This window comes from Nothobranchius furzeri, chromosome 10 (assembly GCF_043380555.1).
Source record: "Nothobranchius furzeri strain GRZ-AD chromosome 10, NfurGRZ-RIMD1, whole genome shotgun sequence".
Lineage (NCBI taxonomy): Eukaryota > Metazoa > Chordata > Actinopteri > Cyprinodontiformes > Nothobranchiidae > Nothobranchius > Nothobranchius furzeri.
The window spans coordinates 34,239,818-34,257,729 of NC_091750.1; the positions used below are offsets into that span (position 1 = coordinate 34,239,818).

At 42.1% G+C, this 17,912-nt stretch overlaps 2 protein-coding genes across 4 annotated transcripts in view; both read right to left on the bottom strand.

The window, feature by feature from the left end:
- Positions 1-4,017, bottom strand: part of lrrc74b (leucine rich repeat containing 74B) — a 17,541-nt gene extending 13,524 nt beyond the window's left edge. Inside the window, exon 1 of one of the 2 annotated variants that reach the window (XM_015960543.3) lies at positions 3,582-4,017. In XM_015960543.3, the coding sequence (XP_015816029.3) occupies positions 3,582-3,677 (96 nt within the window). In that variant the 5' untranslated portion in view covers positions 3,678-4,017. Of the gene's footprint in view, positions 1-1,605; positions 1,896-3,581 lie in introns of those variants that run through there. The other variant, XM_054730265.2, reaches the window with a different exon arrangement.
- Positions 4,018-4,151: 134 nt separating this feature from the next.
- The window catches only part of nos1 (nitric oxide synthase 1 (neuronal)), a 59,393-nt gene continuing 45,632 nt past the window's right edge, over positions 4,152-17,912 (bottom strand). Inside the window, exons 22-29 of one of the 2 annotated variants that reach the window (XM_015960540.3) lie at positions 16,206-16,375; positions 15,012-15,222; positions 14,135-14,222; positions 13,064-13,185; positions 12,705-12,853; positions 12,372-12,566; positions 12,074-12,192; positions 4,152-8,664 (exon numbers count right to left, since the gene is read on the bottom strand). In XM_015960540.3, the coding sequence (XP_015816026.3) occupies positions 8,649-8,664; positions 12,074-12,192; positions 12,372-12,566; positions 12,705-12,853; positions 13,064-13,185; positions 14,135-14,222; positions 15,012-15,222; positions 16,206-16,375 (1,070 nt within the window). In that variant the 3' untranslated portion in view covers positions 4,152-8,648. Of the gene's footprint in view, positions 8,665-12,069; positions 12,193-12,371; positions 12,567-12,704; positions 12,854-13,063; positions 13,186-14,134; positions 14,223-15,011; positions 15,223-16,205; positions 16,376-17,912 lie in introns of those variants that run through there. The other variant, XM_015960541.3, reaches the window with a different exon arrangement.

The window sequence follows — 17,912 nt, forward strand, 5'->3', positions numbered from 1 at the left end:
TAGGGCGAGGAAAGTCGAGCCTAAGGTTGTTATGACTTCCATTCTTAAAACCCATTACGCTCGATTGGGTTTATGGCAAGTTTTGAACACACACATCGTGCTCACGTCAAAAACATTTGAAGGTTTAAAGATGCGTAGAGCATCCTAATTGGGTGTTATTTACTTTTTGAGAAAATCTTTGAATTTAAACGTCCGCCTTTTATTTTCAGGTAAATTTTTTAAGTAACTCTCAAACCGAGAGCTGAAGGCATTAACAAGTCACTGGAGGTGAGTGTTTTATTTTTGAAGCGCTTTATTGGAGCTTTAGTCTCGACCATCTTCGCAAAGATGGAATTTTTGTTAACACTTGAGTTTTGGGAACTCAAATTAACCATTCATTAGCTGTCAGTTAATATGCATATTAGTGGACCAGTAAGTCTGAATTAGTCATTATTAAGCTGTTATTAGGTGCTTATTACCAGCGCTGCAGTTCTGACATTAACAGGCCATAAATGAAGAGTTTCATCATAATAAGCCGTTCATAATGGTTTGTTAACTGTAAGTAAACGGTTTGTTGCTGATTAACACAAATACTAATTAGCTCTAATCAATATGTGGCTTTTAAAAAGGTAATTCAAGGGGAATGGTTATTCTGCATTAATAACCAAAAATATTATGTTCTGGTTTTATGTAAATAAACAACAAACTCCATGTTAATAGAACCTAAACAACAATCAATGAACCACTTGTAAACAAGAACATGTTCCCCATTCTAAAGTCAGATTTAGTTCATACCTAATTACTAGTAGTTTAGTATTAATTAACCACTTAAAGGCAAGAATATGTTCCCCTTGAATTACCCCTTTAAAAGCCACATATTGATTTGAGCTAATTAGCATGTGTGTTAATCAGCAACAAACCGTTTACGTTCCGTTAACAAACCATTATGAACGGTTTATTATGATAAAACTCTTCATTCATGGCCTGTTAGGGTTAGAATTACGGCATTAGTAATAAGTGCTTAATAATGACTAGTTCAGACTTAGTAGGCCACTAATATGCATATTAACTGGCAACTAATTGATGATAAATTTGTGTTCCCTAAACTGAAGTGTTAATCAATATCTGAACTTTCAGCCAGTCTGTTTTTATTCGAGCAACACAAACATGTTCAGCTATGATTGAACAAAAGATTTGACAAATGCACTTTTAAAAAAATTAAGTACAACTCCTTTCCTCTTAGCCATGCTCATGACTTTCACTTATCTTTGGTGGTTTGAAGCTTTCCGTCGTGCATCACTCATTAGTGAGCCGGCCCTCCCACAGCTATTCACACAATAAAGCCAAACTAATAAGGTGGTAAAGTCAGTTTTGTTGGAAAATCTGGATCTTTTTTAATGAATTTTATCTACTGTTTTCCCCCATAATGGTGTAACGGAATGTGTGATTCCCTCCAAGCAACACAGACGCAAGTGATTTCTTTTACGGGTTTATTGGACATCCTTTCTTTGTGGACCTCTTCTGTCCTCCTTTCCTTAGACCTCCCTTAAACCGTGAAACTAAATACAGGATAGTACAATTAAAACATATACAATAATGTGCAATAAAATAAAGACAAATAAATACCTCGTTGGCTGTTTTGCTTAAAACACAAAGGGAATCCATCTTCCTTTAAGTCCTTTTACTAGTTAGTTCTTTAGCAGTCCATTAGCTGTCTGCTTGTCAGCACTTCATCCAGGTTCTGTGTGTGTTCCTCACACCTGACTTGTATCCATCAAATCAAGGGTGTGGCTGGCAGAGCAGCTCATGTAGCTTTTCAAAATAAAATTACAGGAAACACAACCAACCCAGTGTCTTACAAATGGGAAAATAAATAAATCAAGAAATAAACAGCAACAGCAGTTACAGAATGAAATGACTGTTTTCCACCTAAAAGTCCCCCCCCCCTCCTCCTCCTCAGCAGGAACTAGTCTGCATGAGATATTGTTCAAGGTCTCATGCATCTGCTTCTAAACTGTTTTCCTTTCCAGCCCAAGAGAAGAATGAAGAAAGGACTCTTCCTTTTTAATAAATCAAAGAACTCCATTTTTAATAAGCTAATCAAAGAGTTAGTGAATAATAAAATGTGAACCAATCTGTGAAATGAAAATATTACTTACTTGATATTATAATCCTATGGAATATAATAAGTAATATGACTTTAAATGTTTCCACTAGAGACTGATCACACGTAGTGTTAAGCCACATGACACATTACTGATCCAATCAGAATCTGCCAGATCTGACGGAGGCGTGGTTTTGGTGGTGTTTGGTAAATCTGTCCCTTTTTGATTCGACCATAAACCAAAACATCCGAAGTATAAAACTATGCCCACGTCATCTTTAATGCCAGTTCAAAGCGTTCCAGAGAAGTCGTCGGAGTGCCAATCCGTAACTTTCCTCTTCAGCCGACAGAACCAACGACAAGCTGGATAAAATCTGTTGCTGTTCCACCTGCTGCAACGGTTCCTTTCAGAATAAAAGCTGAACCATCACGACCCAGTTTTGGGTCTTGTTAGATGTCGTGACCCGGAAGTATCTCAAGACTGGTCTGGTCGGCAACCGTTGCTTTTCCTACAGGCTTTGGTTCCAGAGAGGGTCAAGCTGGACCTCGACATTCCTGATCTAACGGGGACTTCCTAAAGGGTGCGTAGGCCGGAAGAATGGAGTCTCAATGTGTTTATGAATCTCCAAATCAGAGCTTAGCGCAAAGACATCACCTTCACTCCCATCAGAACTAATCGTTTCTCCGGATCTGCTGGTTCTGAGCAACATCACACCATTCTCCGTCTCACGTCACCTTAGTTACACCATACATTTAGTGTTAAAGTTAGTCTAGTTTTAATTTGTTTAGTAATAAATCTTTAAACACTTAAAACCTGACTCTCTTTCTGTTGTCTCTCAGTTAATACGAAGTGTTACGTAATCCCTGCAATAAAAAGTTCCAATCTTCTGGTTAAAAGTACCAAAGATCCATAAGATTGATTTCATATTTATTATGGAATTTCATGTCTTATGGCTCATTAAATAACATGTAAATTAAATTCTTACAATGGATATTTATTTGTTCAGCAATTTTATATGATTTCATTATAACTTTAGTTTTTACTTTACTGGTGGTCTCCTTCAGTTAAATTCAGCCTAAAAATATTATTAAAACTCAATTTATCCAAGTGAATGTTTGTAATTGGTCATTTACATAATTTTCTGTCCTGTTTATTTAACTGCTGCAAGTTGAATGTTGACCCTGATGAAGACCATGAGCCAGATCCCACCAGTCACTGATTAAAGAAGCTTTGATTGAAACTGACTTATAAAAGCATGAAATACAAACAGGATTGTTGATATTCAGTGATTTTTAAAAAAGAAAACACTTTTACTTTTCTTACAACCAAAGAGACGCCTCCACACAAACGCTGACTCTTCAGGTTTGCAGGTGAGACTGTTTCTCTACGACGTTTTAGTCAAATTTGGTCCAACCGACTGAAACGTGTCTTCTGAGAGGACCACAAGTTTATTTTCCCCCAAACCTTCACAGACTTAGCCGATGTTCTTCCTCCTACCTCCACTAGCTGCACGTTTTCCCCGGGTTCTTCTTCATCGTCCTCCAGGAGAGAAGGCAGCAGCACCTCTCTGTCCAGCTTCTTCTCATGAACCATGGCTTCATGCCAGCTTTACACACTCATGCATTTATGCAGCTTCCACAAATCTTTGGAATTGTCTTTTTTTTTTATTTATTTTTACTTTAAAATTAGCTGTAAAAATGTATTCAAGGTGCAACCAAACAGAAAACTGGAGCAGAACCAAGTGCACGTTGTGCTCAGGTAGTCTGTAATGAGCCACTTGTCCTCAGTCCTTCAGTCCTTGTGTAAAGTTTAGACGGCTTGTTTTGTTGACTGGTTGCCATGGCACCCCATCATATCTTTTATAGTTTGAATGCCAGCTCTCTGAGCCATGGCAGCCAGGCGCTCCGAGGGCAAAAGGAGGAGGAGAGAGAGAGTAAAGGGCTTGTTTATAGGAAATTCTTCAAAAACTTTAAATCTGCCTTTTAAACTAAAACGCTTAAACAATTCGGTCTGCCCCCCCCCCCCCCCCCCCCATCTCAAAAACAAAAACAAATCCAAGCAAATGGGTTGACATGTTCTGCAAATGTTTCTCTTTATTGGTCAGTAAATGCAAAGTCCTTGCAGTCGATGCAACAACATGGAGTTTGGTGAATCAAGTGCACAACAAAGGTCATCGTAGCACAGGCTGATTGGATCAGAGTTGTTCGTAGCAGCAGTGATGCACAAACACAGAAAGAAACCACTTCCAGGTGAAACCGACGGCACGGCCCCGCTGGCCGACAGCGCCGCTAAACAAGCGGCGCTTTTTAAATATAAACAGGAAACAGAAACTCATCATGCAACTCTTCACGTCTGCAGCGTACGCCTTATTTTAATCCACTTCCTAATAGTTAAGAGACAGTTTTACATTTTCAAACAAGCATCGCGTCCATTTACATAAAATACATTCTTAGAAAATATTGAAGTGGTGCTCTGTATAGTTTATTCCTTTTCTGTATCTTGTGTCGGGTGTTTTCCTGTTGCACACTTCACACGTTTGACTGCTCTCATCCCAGTTAAACGTTTAAACAAAATTAATGTGTAGAAAGGCGACATTCATTCAGAACGACAGAGGTGGGGAGAAAAAGAATCGCAGGTTTGTTTATTTAGAGGTAAAATAGCAGATTTATAAAAAAAAAGCCACATGTTTATGCTAAATGGACGATAAAAGGAAAAACTATGGCTCCTGCACAAATACTTCTAAAATACACGCCTGATGGATGAAGAAGCAGGTCATAACCATCACGGCTGTGCAGGAGCTTCCTTCCCGCTTAGATTAAAACCTGAAACAATACGTGAACGACTGAGATCACTGCTACTGCACAAGCCGTGTGGGCAGTCACCAGAACACCATCCGTAACATCAAATACAAGCTTGTGTGACTCAGAGTAACAAATTCATGCTTTCTTTAAAAAAATAAAAAATAAAACAAAATCTCAAAAACAGAAAAACGGACAACAGGGAGAATGAACTAAACGCATACCTGAGATCATGCTTGTTCACGCCCACTCGTGCAGAGATGTGCACACCGAGGACGATTTCTAGGGCACACGTTTGCATCCACACACACATGCATGCTGATGCCACTAGGCAGTTTACAGTGAAAACGTGTCGTTTAAGCCACAAGGTAGCACAAAACATGCAGAGACAACAGCGAGAAGTCATGTACCAAATGTTGGCAACGAGTTAATGTAAGGCAAGAGGCAGATGAGTTAAGATGCTGCAAATGCTCATTTTAAAAAGCTCATTTGCTGATGAATGTACACGCTGACAGCTGTCGGAAATGAGCATCATTTGCTTTCCCTAATGTTCCGCTGTGAGATGTTTCATATTTAAGGAAATGGCACGGAGGGAAAATACTTACTGACTTTCTGAGAAAGGAGGAGGAAACATAATGCTACAGCCAGGAAGCAATTAGCGTAGCTTAGCCGAAAGACTGAAAACATGAACTGGCACTGTGGAAAGGTGGTAAATTCCTCTTAAAAGCACATTTAAAGATCATTATGTAACATTATGTATTCTGATTCTGTACAAAAGCTGAGGCGGAAAAATAAATTGCCAATTTTATGAGGCTAGGTAGCAGGTTTGGTTATAAATAAGGAATCGGGACGTGCTGCTTACTTCGCTGAATCACTTTTAGTATCGAGGACTGACTTCATGCGTTTGAATAGAGCGACGGTCCATCCCATAATCACCCACAAATAACCAGTCGTCTCTTCAGCGATGATTTAAATAATATGGAGGATTAAGGTGGCAGAGTTTGTTGAAAATGTTGTAATTTTGACAGCAGAGACAAATCCACTGTGTATTTGAAGAAACCTTTAAAGACAAGTTCACTGAAAAATAATTTTTACTAGTTATTTTTGAAATATAATCCATCATTCAAAGTTTAACCCCATTTTCCGCACTAGTCACCGATAGAAAATTGACAAGAAATGCTCAGATTAGAAAAGCCAGGCAATGCCACGTCACATTGAAAAAGAACATTTAAGGACTCGACCAGCTTGCCTTGTGACGGGGAAGGCTGTTGGTGTCGCATCCAGGAGAGAGCAGAGCGCGTTTCGGCTAGTAGAAGCTAACCGTTAGCGTTAGCAACTTCACCACACAGGAGAACTCCTCCAGGCTTGTGATGTTTGTGGCGCTAAAACAACGTTGCAGAGCAAATGAGTCATGCAGCTGTTAGCCAATAAGAGGCGAGATGTCTGAACATCAGGAAATAAAACTCCAAATCCAAACGTCTGAAACTCAACTCTGATCTGGCTCACTTCTAGTTCCTGAAAACAAGGCATTCATTTATATCAGACCACTGCAAACGTGTTTAACCCTCCCACTGTCGCTATGGGTAACCTCGTGAGGAAAGTTGACCATTGAGCAGGATGGGGTCACCCATGAAGACAGTGGGAGGGTTAAGAAATGAATGAACTTGGTTTTTAACTTTCCAGGAGTTTAATGAAGTTCTTTTTTAACGTTTTGTTGGCTCTTGCTGGAGTCAAAGTTGGTAAAGTGGAGCTCAAGTCCCAATCATATAACTGAGTGGCGATTGTTAAAGGCATTCACAAGGAGTATCCAAAAGTGTCTGAAAACATTTGTGGGTGTTTATAAGTTGCTCTTGTGTTGCTGTCATTATGAAAATCTGTTTTACTTCTATTTATTTATTTATTTTTCAAAGTAGTCACAAAGTTGTTGCAGACTTTGGAACTGGTCTCAAACTATTTTCAGTGAAGTTTCCACGAGTCTCAATGTGGTAAACTGCAAAAGAGGCGATGCTGTTAAATGGGATGATTCAGGTTCACTTTTATATAAGCTGAGACAAAAGAACTCGCAGAACTGTTTAGCGGTTTGTTTGGAACAACATCAAATGCTCTGTGTGAACTTTGTCCCAATTTAGTGAAGCTCCAAATGACACTTTGTGCATCTTCTTGACATTTTGAGTTCCCAAACTAGTCGCCAGCAGTCACAAATCAGTGCGACATCAGCCAAAGCCCCATTCACACGGCAGGATCTAGTCGGCTCATGTTCAAAACGTGAGACCGCACACACGGTGATTAAAAATGATATATTCACCATATTTATAATAAACCATTTGAGGTCATAGTTCGTGGCGTGCGGCAGTTCGACAGACACTACACACTTTTACTCATGGACATTCTCTGGTCAGATGGTAAATCTCATGATAAAACATGACTTTGAGGTAAACAAACATGTCGGAGGAGTGTGCTGCACACTTCCATCAATTTGCTTTCTGATTGGCTAGACCACTCATTCAACAGGCAGCACGTTTGTTTGTTGCCAAAAAAGACAATCCAACAAGTTTGGAATCCCAGATTTTTGATCAGAGCATCTAGACACCCTTCCGAGTGGACCGGAGCAATCATAACACACCACACATGGTAGGATTATCTGATAAGATTATGCTTAGAGCTGTTATGGCAACCATGCATAAAATTGTTGGAAGGAGTGGGGCTGGTCAAAAATTGGCACGGTTATCCTCCGTGTGAAGCAGGCTTTGAAGGTTACTCTCTTCAGTTTTTTTAAAGAAACTTTTAACGTTTTCCTGAAACAGTCATTCTTCCTAAACCTAACCAAGAAGCGTTTTCACCAAAAAGAAAACAGAAGAAGAAGTAAAGTCAGTCGAGTTTTGGACGTAAAGACCCCTTAGATTAAATAAAAGAAGCTAAATCCCTTAATCCCACTCAAACTACTTTCCTCTGCCAGTATTGCATAAATCAATTTTAGAAACCCTGAAAAAAAGAAGCAAACTGATAAAAACCTTTAAATCACATTTAAGTGACTCTTGTTTCAGTGGCAGCAGAGACACAGAAACCCACCACGTTGTGACTGAACGCCCGGGCTGCTGAAGAGCACTCACACTGATGCTTTCTGATGGATTGCCAGTGGCGAGCTAGTTAACGTGTTTATGGAGGCTGTGACAGAACTGCCATTTTCACAATTCAGGGCGACTTCACGCTAAATTTGTTAGCAGAACCTTTGTTGTTTTTTCTGTCTGCATGCCTGTACATCTTCCAGTTCACCTAAAGCCTTGATTCGTTATTTAAAAAATAAAAGCCCAAATACATTTTACTGCTCCGTGTATGCTCCCAACATGTAAAGTTAATCCATTTAATACAGAAATGTACGTTTTTCATCAATGCCACACATTTCCTTGCAAATATATAACCTCAATAAGGATTTTTTAGCCATAACAATAACACAGAGTATATTATGAGTTTTGATTATATTCTTGTCTTTGTCATGCATTCACAATGAGGCGGGTCATTACACTAGGTGCACACATTATGAATCATCAGTTTGTCAATTTTGGAAGTATCATCGACAAGCAAAACAAAATATCAGAACGAAACGTTTCCAACTTGCTACAGACAAAGTTGCAGAGCCCAACAGAAACATTAAGTTGTGTAGAAAAACAAACTTTTTTTTACAGTACAAAAATTGGCACAGTATTCTTAAACCAGCATTGCTGCGTCCCTCAGACCGGTTGTTTCAGAGAGCCCTCGATTCATCGGCCTACGAGCAGAAAACCCTGAGAGGGGAAAGACAAACGGAGACACAGAGACATAAAAACAGAGATGTTACAGTCGTTACTCATCCAGCGAGCGAGCACAGGCTTTGATGGCCAAATGTAAAATTCAAGTGACAATCCACACAGGAACCATCGTCTGTGATGCATTCTGTTGGTACTTAATGAGCCGCAGCGGTGATGTAGGGCTCTTATTTTGCTCTCACGGCTCCAAGTGCACCATCTTGAATGTGCACAAATAGCGTCAAAAACAAAAACCTAAATGGAACACAACCATTCGCTTTCGCTCTAATCCTGTTAGTTCAAAGGCCTTGCTCTACATCGGTTGCCATGGTTACGCTCCCTGTTTTCATCGTGAAGTGGGGGAGATGACACTCGCTAAACAACTACAAGTTGCACATTGAAGTTGACATGCAAACACGGCTCAGACAGAGCAGCGAGGATGGTCTCACGTCCGAGACGCTTCCTAGCGGATTCATCCGTGATGTCTTTTCCAAACCTTTGTTTCTATTTGAAAGGAAATGTCAGAGGGAAAAGTTGAAGAACTTAAAGAGCAAGTCACCCCCTACCAGAGTATTACTCCACTCCTACTTCCTGTTTGGAAAATGCAACAAATGCTGTTGCCTGGCTGTGCAGTAGCGCAGTGGTTAGAGCTGTTGCCTTGTAGCAAGAAGGTCCTGGGTTCGCTTCCCGGCCTGGGATCTTTCTGCATGGAGTTTGCATGTCCTCCCTGTGCATGCGTGGGTTCTCTCCGGGTTCTCCGGCTTCCTCCACAGTCCAAAAACATGACTGTTAGGTTGATTGGTCTGTCTAAATGGTCCTTAGGTGTGTGTGTGCGCGTGCGTGCGTGATTGTTTGTCCTGTGTGTCTCTGTGTTGCCCTGCGATGGACTGGCTCTCTGTCCAGGGTGTACCCCGCCTGATTGCCCGTTGCCCAGCCTGGATGGATGCTGTTGCCTAGCAGACCGAGAGGGCGGAGCCGCTAACAAATGCACACACACACACAGGCTCACAACGACATTGTGACATCATATGGTACCAGCTAACGTTCTAGGGTACCTCTTAGCCAATAGCGATGGCAGATTTAAATGCAGTGCAGTTTTTACCTGACAACGGCACAACACTGACAGTTTTAGGCAGAAAGTTTAAATTTGAACTAAAATGCACTGAAGTGTAAAACTATTGACTACACGTGTCTGCAGCACGATTAGACACGCATTTTTGGAGTTTATCAGGGAAAAAAGTTGATTTGTGGGTGACTTGCTCTTTAACCCCGATGCTAACAGGGAAAAGAAGCTCTATTCACCAATACATTTGTAACTTTGGAAGAGTTTGTTTTAGCGTGAGCATTGATTGCATTCAATGCAAAAAGGGCTTCCTTGGCTGGAGTTTCAGACAATAAAAGGACAAGTCTGTGGAACTTCATCTGTTCAGCAGCCAGAATCAATCAGTCTAGAAATAGTGAGTAATCTCTTGCCAGATCATTCTGGGGGAAAAAAAATACACAAAGTTGTGGAAAAGCCTGATTTTCTTCCATTTCTTGCTTCAAATTTGCTGAAAAAATGTTGTAGCGTCAAGAATGTCCTGTTTTTGACCTAAAGGTCATGCTCTGCTGCGTCTGCTTGAGCAGAGACATAAAGTCTCTGACAGCCTAATCTACATGAGAGAGTGGCCAAGGTCTTTCATGCACTCTGCTCATCTGAACTGCTTCACCTCTGTTACAGCTCAAGACAAGATGAAGAACTCTCTTGATGAGCACATAATCAACAACGTTTGTTAATACCAATAATAATGTGAGCCCAATGTTCAATCAGTCTGTGAAATGACAATGTTATTACTTGATATTATAATCCTGTGATCAGTAGTATTTTACAAGTTATTATAATCCTGGACATTTGCACCAGACACGTGATGACACAGAGTAATGCTAAAGTCACATGACACACTTCCTTTTGTCTGATCCAATCAGAACCTTCGTTTCTGGCTAGGCGTGGTTATCTGTGGTGTTTGTATAAACCCTCTTTTGCATGTCAAATTCTGATTCGCCAGTAAACCAAAATATGACAATTACAGAAACTGTCCCACGCCACCTTTTCTTTAGTTCAAGCGTTCTAGAGAAGTCTCGGACCGGCCATCCGGACTTCCTCTTCAGCCATAAAGAACCTCGACAAGCTGGATAAAATCTGTTGCAGGTTACACCTGACCACAACGGTTCCTTCAGAATAAAAGCTGAACCTCACGACCCCTTCAGGGTCTCGCTGACGCCAATAATAACCTGTCGTGACCTGGAAGCATTCCAAGACTAGGCTGGTCGGCGCCGCTGCTTTTTTACCGGCTTCGGTACCAAGGAGGGTCCCAGAGGACCTCGACATTCTGGATCTAACGGAGGCTTCCCCTGGGGTACGTAGACCAACAAATGGCGTTTCATGTGTGTTATAAATCTCAGACTAAAGTTTAGAGCGAAACATTCACTCCCACTCAGAACTTACTGCTTCTCCGGATACGAGGTTCTGATAACAACGTTCCACACACACACACCATCATCATTCATCACGTCTCACTCCACCTTCATCCATCAGTACACAGAGTGTTTAAGTTAGTCTTGTTTAAATTGTGTAGAAATACATTTCTTTACTCGTTCACTGCCAGTGACGACTAAAGTCATCAGTTGCATTTTTTTTACTGTGTGGGTGTCGGACGAGCCCCCGCACCGTGAGAACAAACATCACAGATCTAAAGCCGATCTTCATCTGCACACCTCACACGTCACGTGATCAGGAAGCAGAACATCCATGTGTTAGGAGATCGTTTTGGGCCGCTGCTGTAAAAAAAAAAGTGAGGCGCGAACCGGAAAAGCTTCTGCCGATCACAATTCAACAACGGATTATGAAAGAACGGATTATGCTTGAAACGCGCGGATTCTTCCTGCTGTTAGAGGTAAGTCTCCTCTTTGTTTTGGTCGTTTTGGCGTCGACATCATCCTAGCGCATAATGTTCTGTGACTCTTAAAAAAACAGTAAAAACGGTGAGAAACGCTGGCAGCGAATGAGTTAACTATTTTAAACCTGACTCTCTCTCTTTCCTCGGGGTTAATACGAAGTGTCGCGTAATCCCTGCAATAAAAAGTTCTGATCTTCTGGTGAAAATAGTCAAAAATCCATCAGATTGATATTTCATATTTCTATGGAATCTCACATTTTCTGGTTCATAAGTAAGATGTAAAGGACCCGTCGTTACAATGTTGCGATAAAACTTATTTTGTATGCTTCTTAGAACTCAAATGATCCTAAAGAACACTGAAATCATCCCCATGGCAACTTTTGTTTGGCCAACTAAATAATTATGTTTGATTAACATTTTATGTCATGCTAATATGATTTTATGTGAGATTGCTGAAAACTGAATCCACTTACTCGTCTGAGTCTTTTTTGTTCTCCTCAATGTAGGCGATGGATTCTGAGCGAATCCGATTGGTGACCTCATAGGTGCGCAGAGTGACGCCGAAAATGTCCTCGTGGTAGCGGTTCTCATCCTGGTGAAAACGAAGACGTGCCGGCAGAAACACGTTAACGAGAGAATGAAAGAATGCTTGGAAAGTGACTGAATGAGGTTTATTTTGTAAGATTTCTAGTTGTTTTTCAGTCCTTTATGTGCCTTCTAGTTCCCAACGTGTGCAAAATGAGTTTTGCACAAATCAAAGTCCTGGCTCACCCGAAGTTTGCTGACGTAGAAGCCAGCATCCTCTAGACTCATGTTGCCCTGCTGCTTGATGATTTGCTGGACAGTCTTGAGGACATCTCCAGCCATTGTGACGTCCCCACACACATAGATGTGTCCACCTTCCCTCCTCAGGCACTGGAACACCTTCTCTGACAGATGCTCACGCAGAATATCTTGTACGTATTTCTGATACAGACACAAAGACGGAGGTCAGTGGCAACAGAAGAACGGAACAATGCAAAATTTTAAATTGCCATGACACAAGACTGAAATAAAAAGCCGTAAGCAGACTAGCGATCGGTGACTGGTAGTCAATGCTTGCACCTTTGGTTTGCCAGGTTCTCTGGAATAAGCCGCGTAGAGCTCAGTGAACACGTCTTTGTTCTTGGCCTGGATCGTCTCTTCTTTGTAGATGTGGTCCATCTCAGACTGCCGACAGCCGAACACCAGGATCATGGGACCTGACTTCATCCCTTACAAATAACACGCGGCATTACTTTACTACTTACAGGGATGTAAAAGTGGTGATCTGCAGGACTTTTAACAGTTTGGTTTAAAGAACATTGGAAGTCCTGCAATGAATCACCAAACTAAGGATTTAAGCTGGAGGTCTGCATGCAAAATTAGCCTATCTCTGTAATTCAGACATATTTGTGATGGATAAAATATTTCAGATGTCCAACCATTTTGCTCGAGGTCAAACAGTCTGTGTTGCCAGAAGCTTCTGAAAGGGGCGATGCCTGTTCCCGGTCCCACCAGGATACAAGGAGCTCGGCTGTCTTTGGGAAGTTGGAATGATGGTGCACTAAAATATGAAAGACAAATAAAATATTATTTATCTCGTTCTTTCAACACATCTGTAGTGGTCTCTAGTGTGAATGGACGCCTTGTGAGTGGACCTCTGAAGAAAAACAGCTCTGGTTCTCCTGTTTCAGGAGCTAGAAGTTAGTTTAAGCAGAGGTTAGCTTCAGACGGCAGGATTTAGAGTCCTCTTTCCTGATACTCGGACATCTCAACTCTGATTGGCTGACTGCAATGTGGCTCTACCACTGACTGTTTTCTCTGCAACGCTGACGTTTTATCTCCATAAATAACACAAGCCTGGAGGAGTTTCTGCTGTGTGGTGGAGTTGATAATGCTAACAGTTAGCTTCTCCTAACTGAGACGTGCTCTGCGGTTTCCTGGATGCTAAACCAACAACAACCTTCCCCATCATGAGCCAAGCTGGGCAAGTCGATAAATGCTCATTTTCAGCTTGACGTTTATTTGACAGACTTTTCTAATCCACGCGTTTCCCCGTCCATTTTCTATCAGCGGATCATGAAGGAAACTGTTTTCACTTTAACCTGCATGTGGAACATAGAATGAATAATCATTTAAAAAAAATAACAAGTAAAAAAAAAAGATTTCTTAATGAACTTGGCCTTTAATGACCTCAGTAGATTAGCATCTTACATAAGTTGCATGAACGATCACTGCTAGGGTTTCCAGGCAAGATCGCTCCAGGTCCTGCTTCCTCACAGGGATGCCACTTTTCAGTATTTGTGGAGTTTTAAAGACAAGTCAGCATAGTTTTTAGTCTTTTAGGGTGCGTTCACTGTTTCAAACCCCAAACCTTCGTCTGACACTGTGTTTCTATGCAACGATGGCTTGCCTGTGACATATTCAGTAAATCAGGAAGGGAACAAGCCTCCGGGACACTTTGCTTGTTAAGTGGATCTGCTAAATACACGGAACGTCCTCGTTTCTCTCACCTGCGGACAAAACACGACACCATCTCTCCTTTTTCTACCCTGTTGAGCCACGATGAACACACCCCATGGTGAGTAGGTCCTTCTCCACCTGAAAGAGATGATTTACAAGCAATTGCTTCATCTGTTTTCTTTTATTTCCCCCTTAATCCTGGAAAGAGTGGGCCTAACACACCTACAAAGCTGAAGCCGTGCCTCTATTTCCCCTATCGGGAGGAAAATTACTGTGAAACAGCCTCTTCTTACATAATCAGACAAATGTTCACAGGAAGAAATGTTGGAGGGAATGACGGGGTAGACACTGCAGCAGCTCAAGACATGTTAAAAAACCTGAGATTACCAATGATGGGGGGAAGAAAATTAACATGACGTTTCATTATCCATATAGTCAAAAGTATGAGTTTAACACAAGTGTTTGATCCAGTCATCTGTGTATTTATATCTAAGAGAATATTTAAGGAAAAATTAATCTGACAGCATTCCCAAGTCAACGTTTCTTGTCAGAAGCTGATCCGGAAAGCAGGAGCGCTTTTCGAGGTGACTTTCAATCCTCTTTCTTTGAGCAACTCGATGCTCTCCAGAAAGGCTGATTCGTCTGACTTTGACTCGCAGCAGAAGCTGTGAAGTAGTCGAAGCTCGGCGGCGTGAATCCATGAACCCGACTGAACTTCGGTTGAATTTAAACACAGGAGATGCACTTTTGGCAAAGAAATTACGGGCTGCCATCATTTTGAAACTTCTGAGTTGGACTCATAAGCAAATAAAAATGTTAAAAATAAAAGTAAACTTAGCAGGAAGGTGAAAAAAAAGCCACATGAAATTTTTAAAGCAAATAACAGTTCAACAGAGATAAAGGTGGAGGTTTCCGGTAGGATCTGACCTCTGGTACGGTAGGAGACCACCGCCACTGTGAGGTGGATCTCCCCTGAGTACAGGTCAGGAGAGGAGCTGATGGAGTAGTAGCGAGCCTGCAGCAGGGGCAGCTGGGTGAGCAGCAGAGTGGAGGGCATCTGGATGGAAGGAAACTCCTCCAGCACCTCCACAAGCGTGGGATTGTTGTACCATTTCCACTCCTCGTACTCCTGCAAGCCCTGAGACAAAAGAGGAAGCAGATGAGCGGCTACGTTTCGGAGCCATCATTCCTGCTTTGTTCCATCTAAAGTGACAGAAAGACAAGACGAGATCTGACTCTTCCTAGATCAGTCGACACTCCTGACTTGGAGAGCAGGAGGCGGCCACAAGCAGAGCATTCACCGTTCAATGCCAAACCCTTTAGTGTGTCATCGCTGACGTTTGGGTGGGATGAATTACAAACCCCGCCACCAGGCTTGGAAAAATACCCCCGGAAACTCTGCTTTGTTCGTGGGCCGTTGATGAGCAACACGATACTCGTGCGTTGACTTCATTCTGTCCCCAAAACACAGCTAGAAGCAGCTGAAACATAATTAGCAGGAAACGAAGAGCAGAAGGACTTTGAAGCCTGTGATTTCCAGCCTTGGAGAACAGATGAACCTTGCAGAAACAAAGACTCCCTCCTATGTGTTTCTGCTCTCTGATGCTCGGCTGTAGTCTTTAAACAAATGTCTCTGCTGTGCCGCTTGTTTGCTGTAATATTTCATGTTTTCTCATTTCCAGCTTTTCTTCTTGCTTTAGTGACTCCAGGTGTGAGTCACCGTTTGGCTTCATCAAGACTTTTCCACACACTGACAAAAATGGAGACTGAATAGTGAGAGGCATAGCAAAGCGTAATGACGCCGGGTTAGAGCAATCAGCCGCTTTAATTTGGCGCCAGCTGACTCCTACTGTATGGATTTCCAACCATGCACCAAATCAGAGAATAAAAACGTCTCCCTCGTTTATCGTTGATGCTTAAAAACATGTTAAATGTATTTAAATCACTTTGCGTTTAAAAACACTCTTTAAAAAGCAAATGAATCCCACACATGCATGGCTGTCAGTTGGGATTCAGAGTACGTTATAAGGACTGACGTACAACTGTGGACACTAAGCGATCAATGCAACAGCTCAATAGATGCTGGTTTTCATTGCAGCACTGACAGCTGAGTGCATTTACCTTACTGAGGATCTCTAGTTTCTTTTTCTGTTGCTCATCGGTTGCCAGAGCAGCAAACTGCTGCAGCAGCACCGGAGTCGGCGGAGTGGTGATGTCCAGGAAGAATTGGAAAGCTTGGTAAATAGTGCAAGGAGGAATACGAGTCTCCTGAGTCCAGTTACTGATCACGCCTGCAGACAAGAAAGAGGGAAAAGCCGCTCAATTCACACCAGCTGATTCAGTTCCGATTCTTTCAACCCTTTTAGCTTCGTTCTCGGTTTTTATTCATATTTAAAGGTCTTATCGGAGCTGTTTCTTCGTTTAGGTCATTTACTGTTAAATTTACTTTCTTGGGAAGCAGTTCTGGACTTGGTCAGATACACAAGAAAGCTTACAATATCTTTACTTTTCTCTTCGCATCCCTGTCAGATCAGTCTGCCTCCAAGAATTCAATTCATGTAACATGAGTTTCTGAGTTGAAACAGCTGTCACATTAGCTGAGCACAGATTTGCAAAATGCCAGCTGCAGCCTGAAATCCACATAACCCACCCTCACCATGAAACGTGTCATTCATTCGATGTTCCACTGCAAGACGGTTGCATTTTAAATGGTAAATGGTAAATGGCCTGTATTTGATATAGCGCCTTCTAGAGTTCTTGAAACCCCCAAGGCGCTTTACAACACATTCAGTCATTCACCCATTCACACACACATTCACACACTGGTGATGATGAGCTACGATGTAGCCACAGCTGCCCTGGGGCGCACTGACAGAGGCGAGGCTGCCGAGCACTGGCGCCACCGGTCCCTCCGACCACCACCAGCAGGCAAGGTGGGTTAAGTGTCTTGCCCAAGGACACAACGACAGCGACAGACTGAGCGGGGCTCAAACCTGCAACCTTCCGATTACGGGGCGAGCTCTTAACTCCTGTGCCACCGTCATAAAATAAAGGCCTAAAACATGTGCAATGAGCCTGTTTTTAGTCATTTTTCTGATGAGGTGAAGCTCATGTCCTACAGACCTGGTCCGGGCTGACCGGTGTGTTGCCATGTAAACATCAGGGACCTCTGACACAGTTGACTGAAATAACTGAAATATTTAACAAAAACATCAAGGAAAGGGAACGGGATTTCCAAAGGGCATTGGTTTACTTAGTTACAAGCACAAATGGTTCATCTTTAAGATGTTGGTAAAAGTTGCCAAACTGGACGTACTTGAGTGCCACAAGAATTAGTCCCACTCATTCTTTAACAATAATATGAAAATGATGTTTACTTTTCTGCATATTTAGAACTTCTGAACACAAAACACGTGTCAGTGGACCAAAATGATCATATTTCAAAATTGCAGTTGAGGGCAACTCTAAGGGAACTGCAGACCTCGAGCACCAGGCTCTCCAGAAACTATCCAGCACCTCACAGCTGAGACAGGAAAGGCTGATGTACAAAAGCATCTGTGGTGGTGGAGATCATGTGTCATCCACGTTCCAACAAGCAGCAGAGGACAGCCGCTGTGATCGATGTGGCCGTCCCAAATGATGGAGACATCAGGAAAAATGAACACGAGGAACTGGAGGAATGCCAACAGCTCGGGGAACAGCTAGAAGGAACCTGGAAGACGTAGGCTACTGCCACCGATCATCGGAGCTCTCATGGATGTGACTTCCACACCGGAGAAGTGGATCCAACAAATATCTGGTTAAACATCTGACACCTCAGCCCAGAAG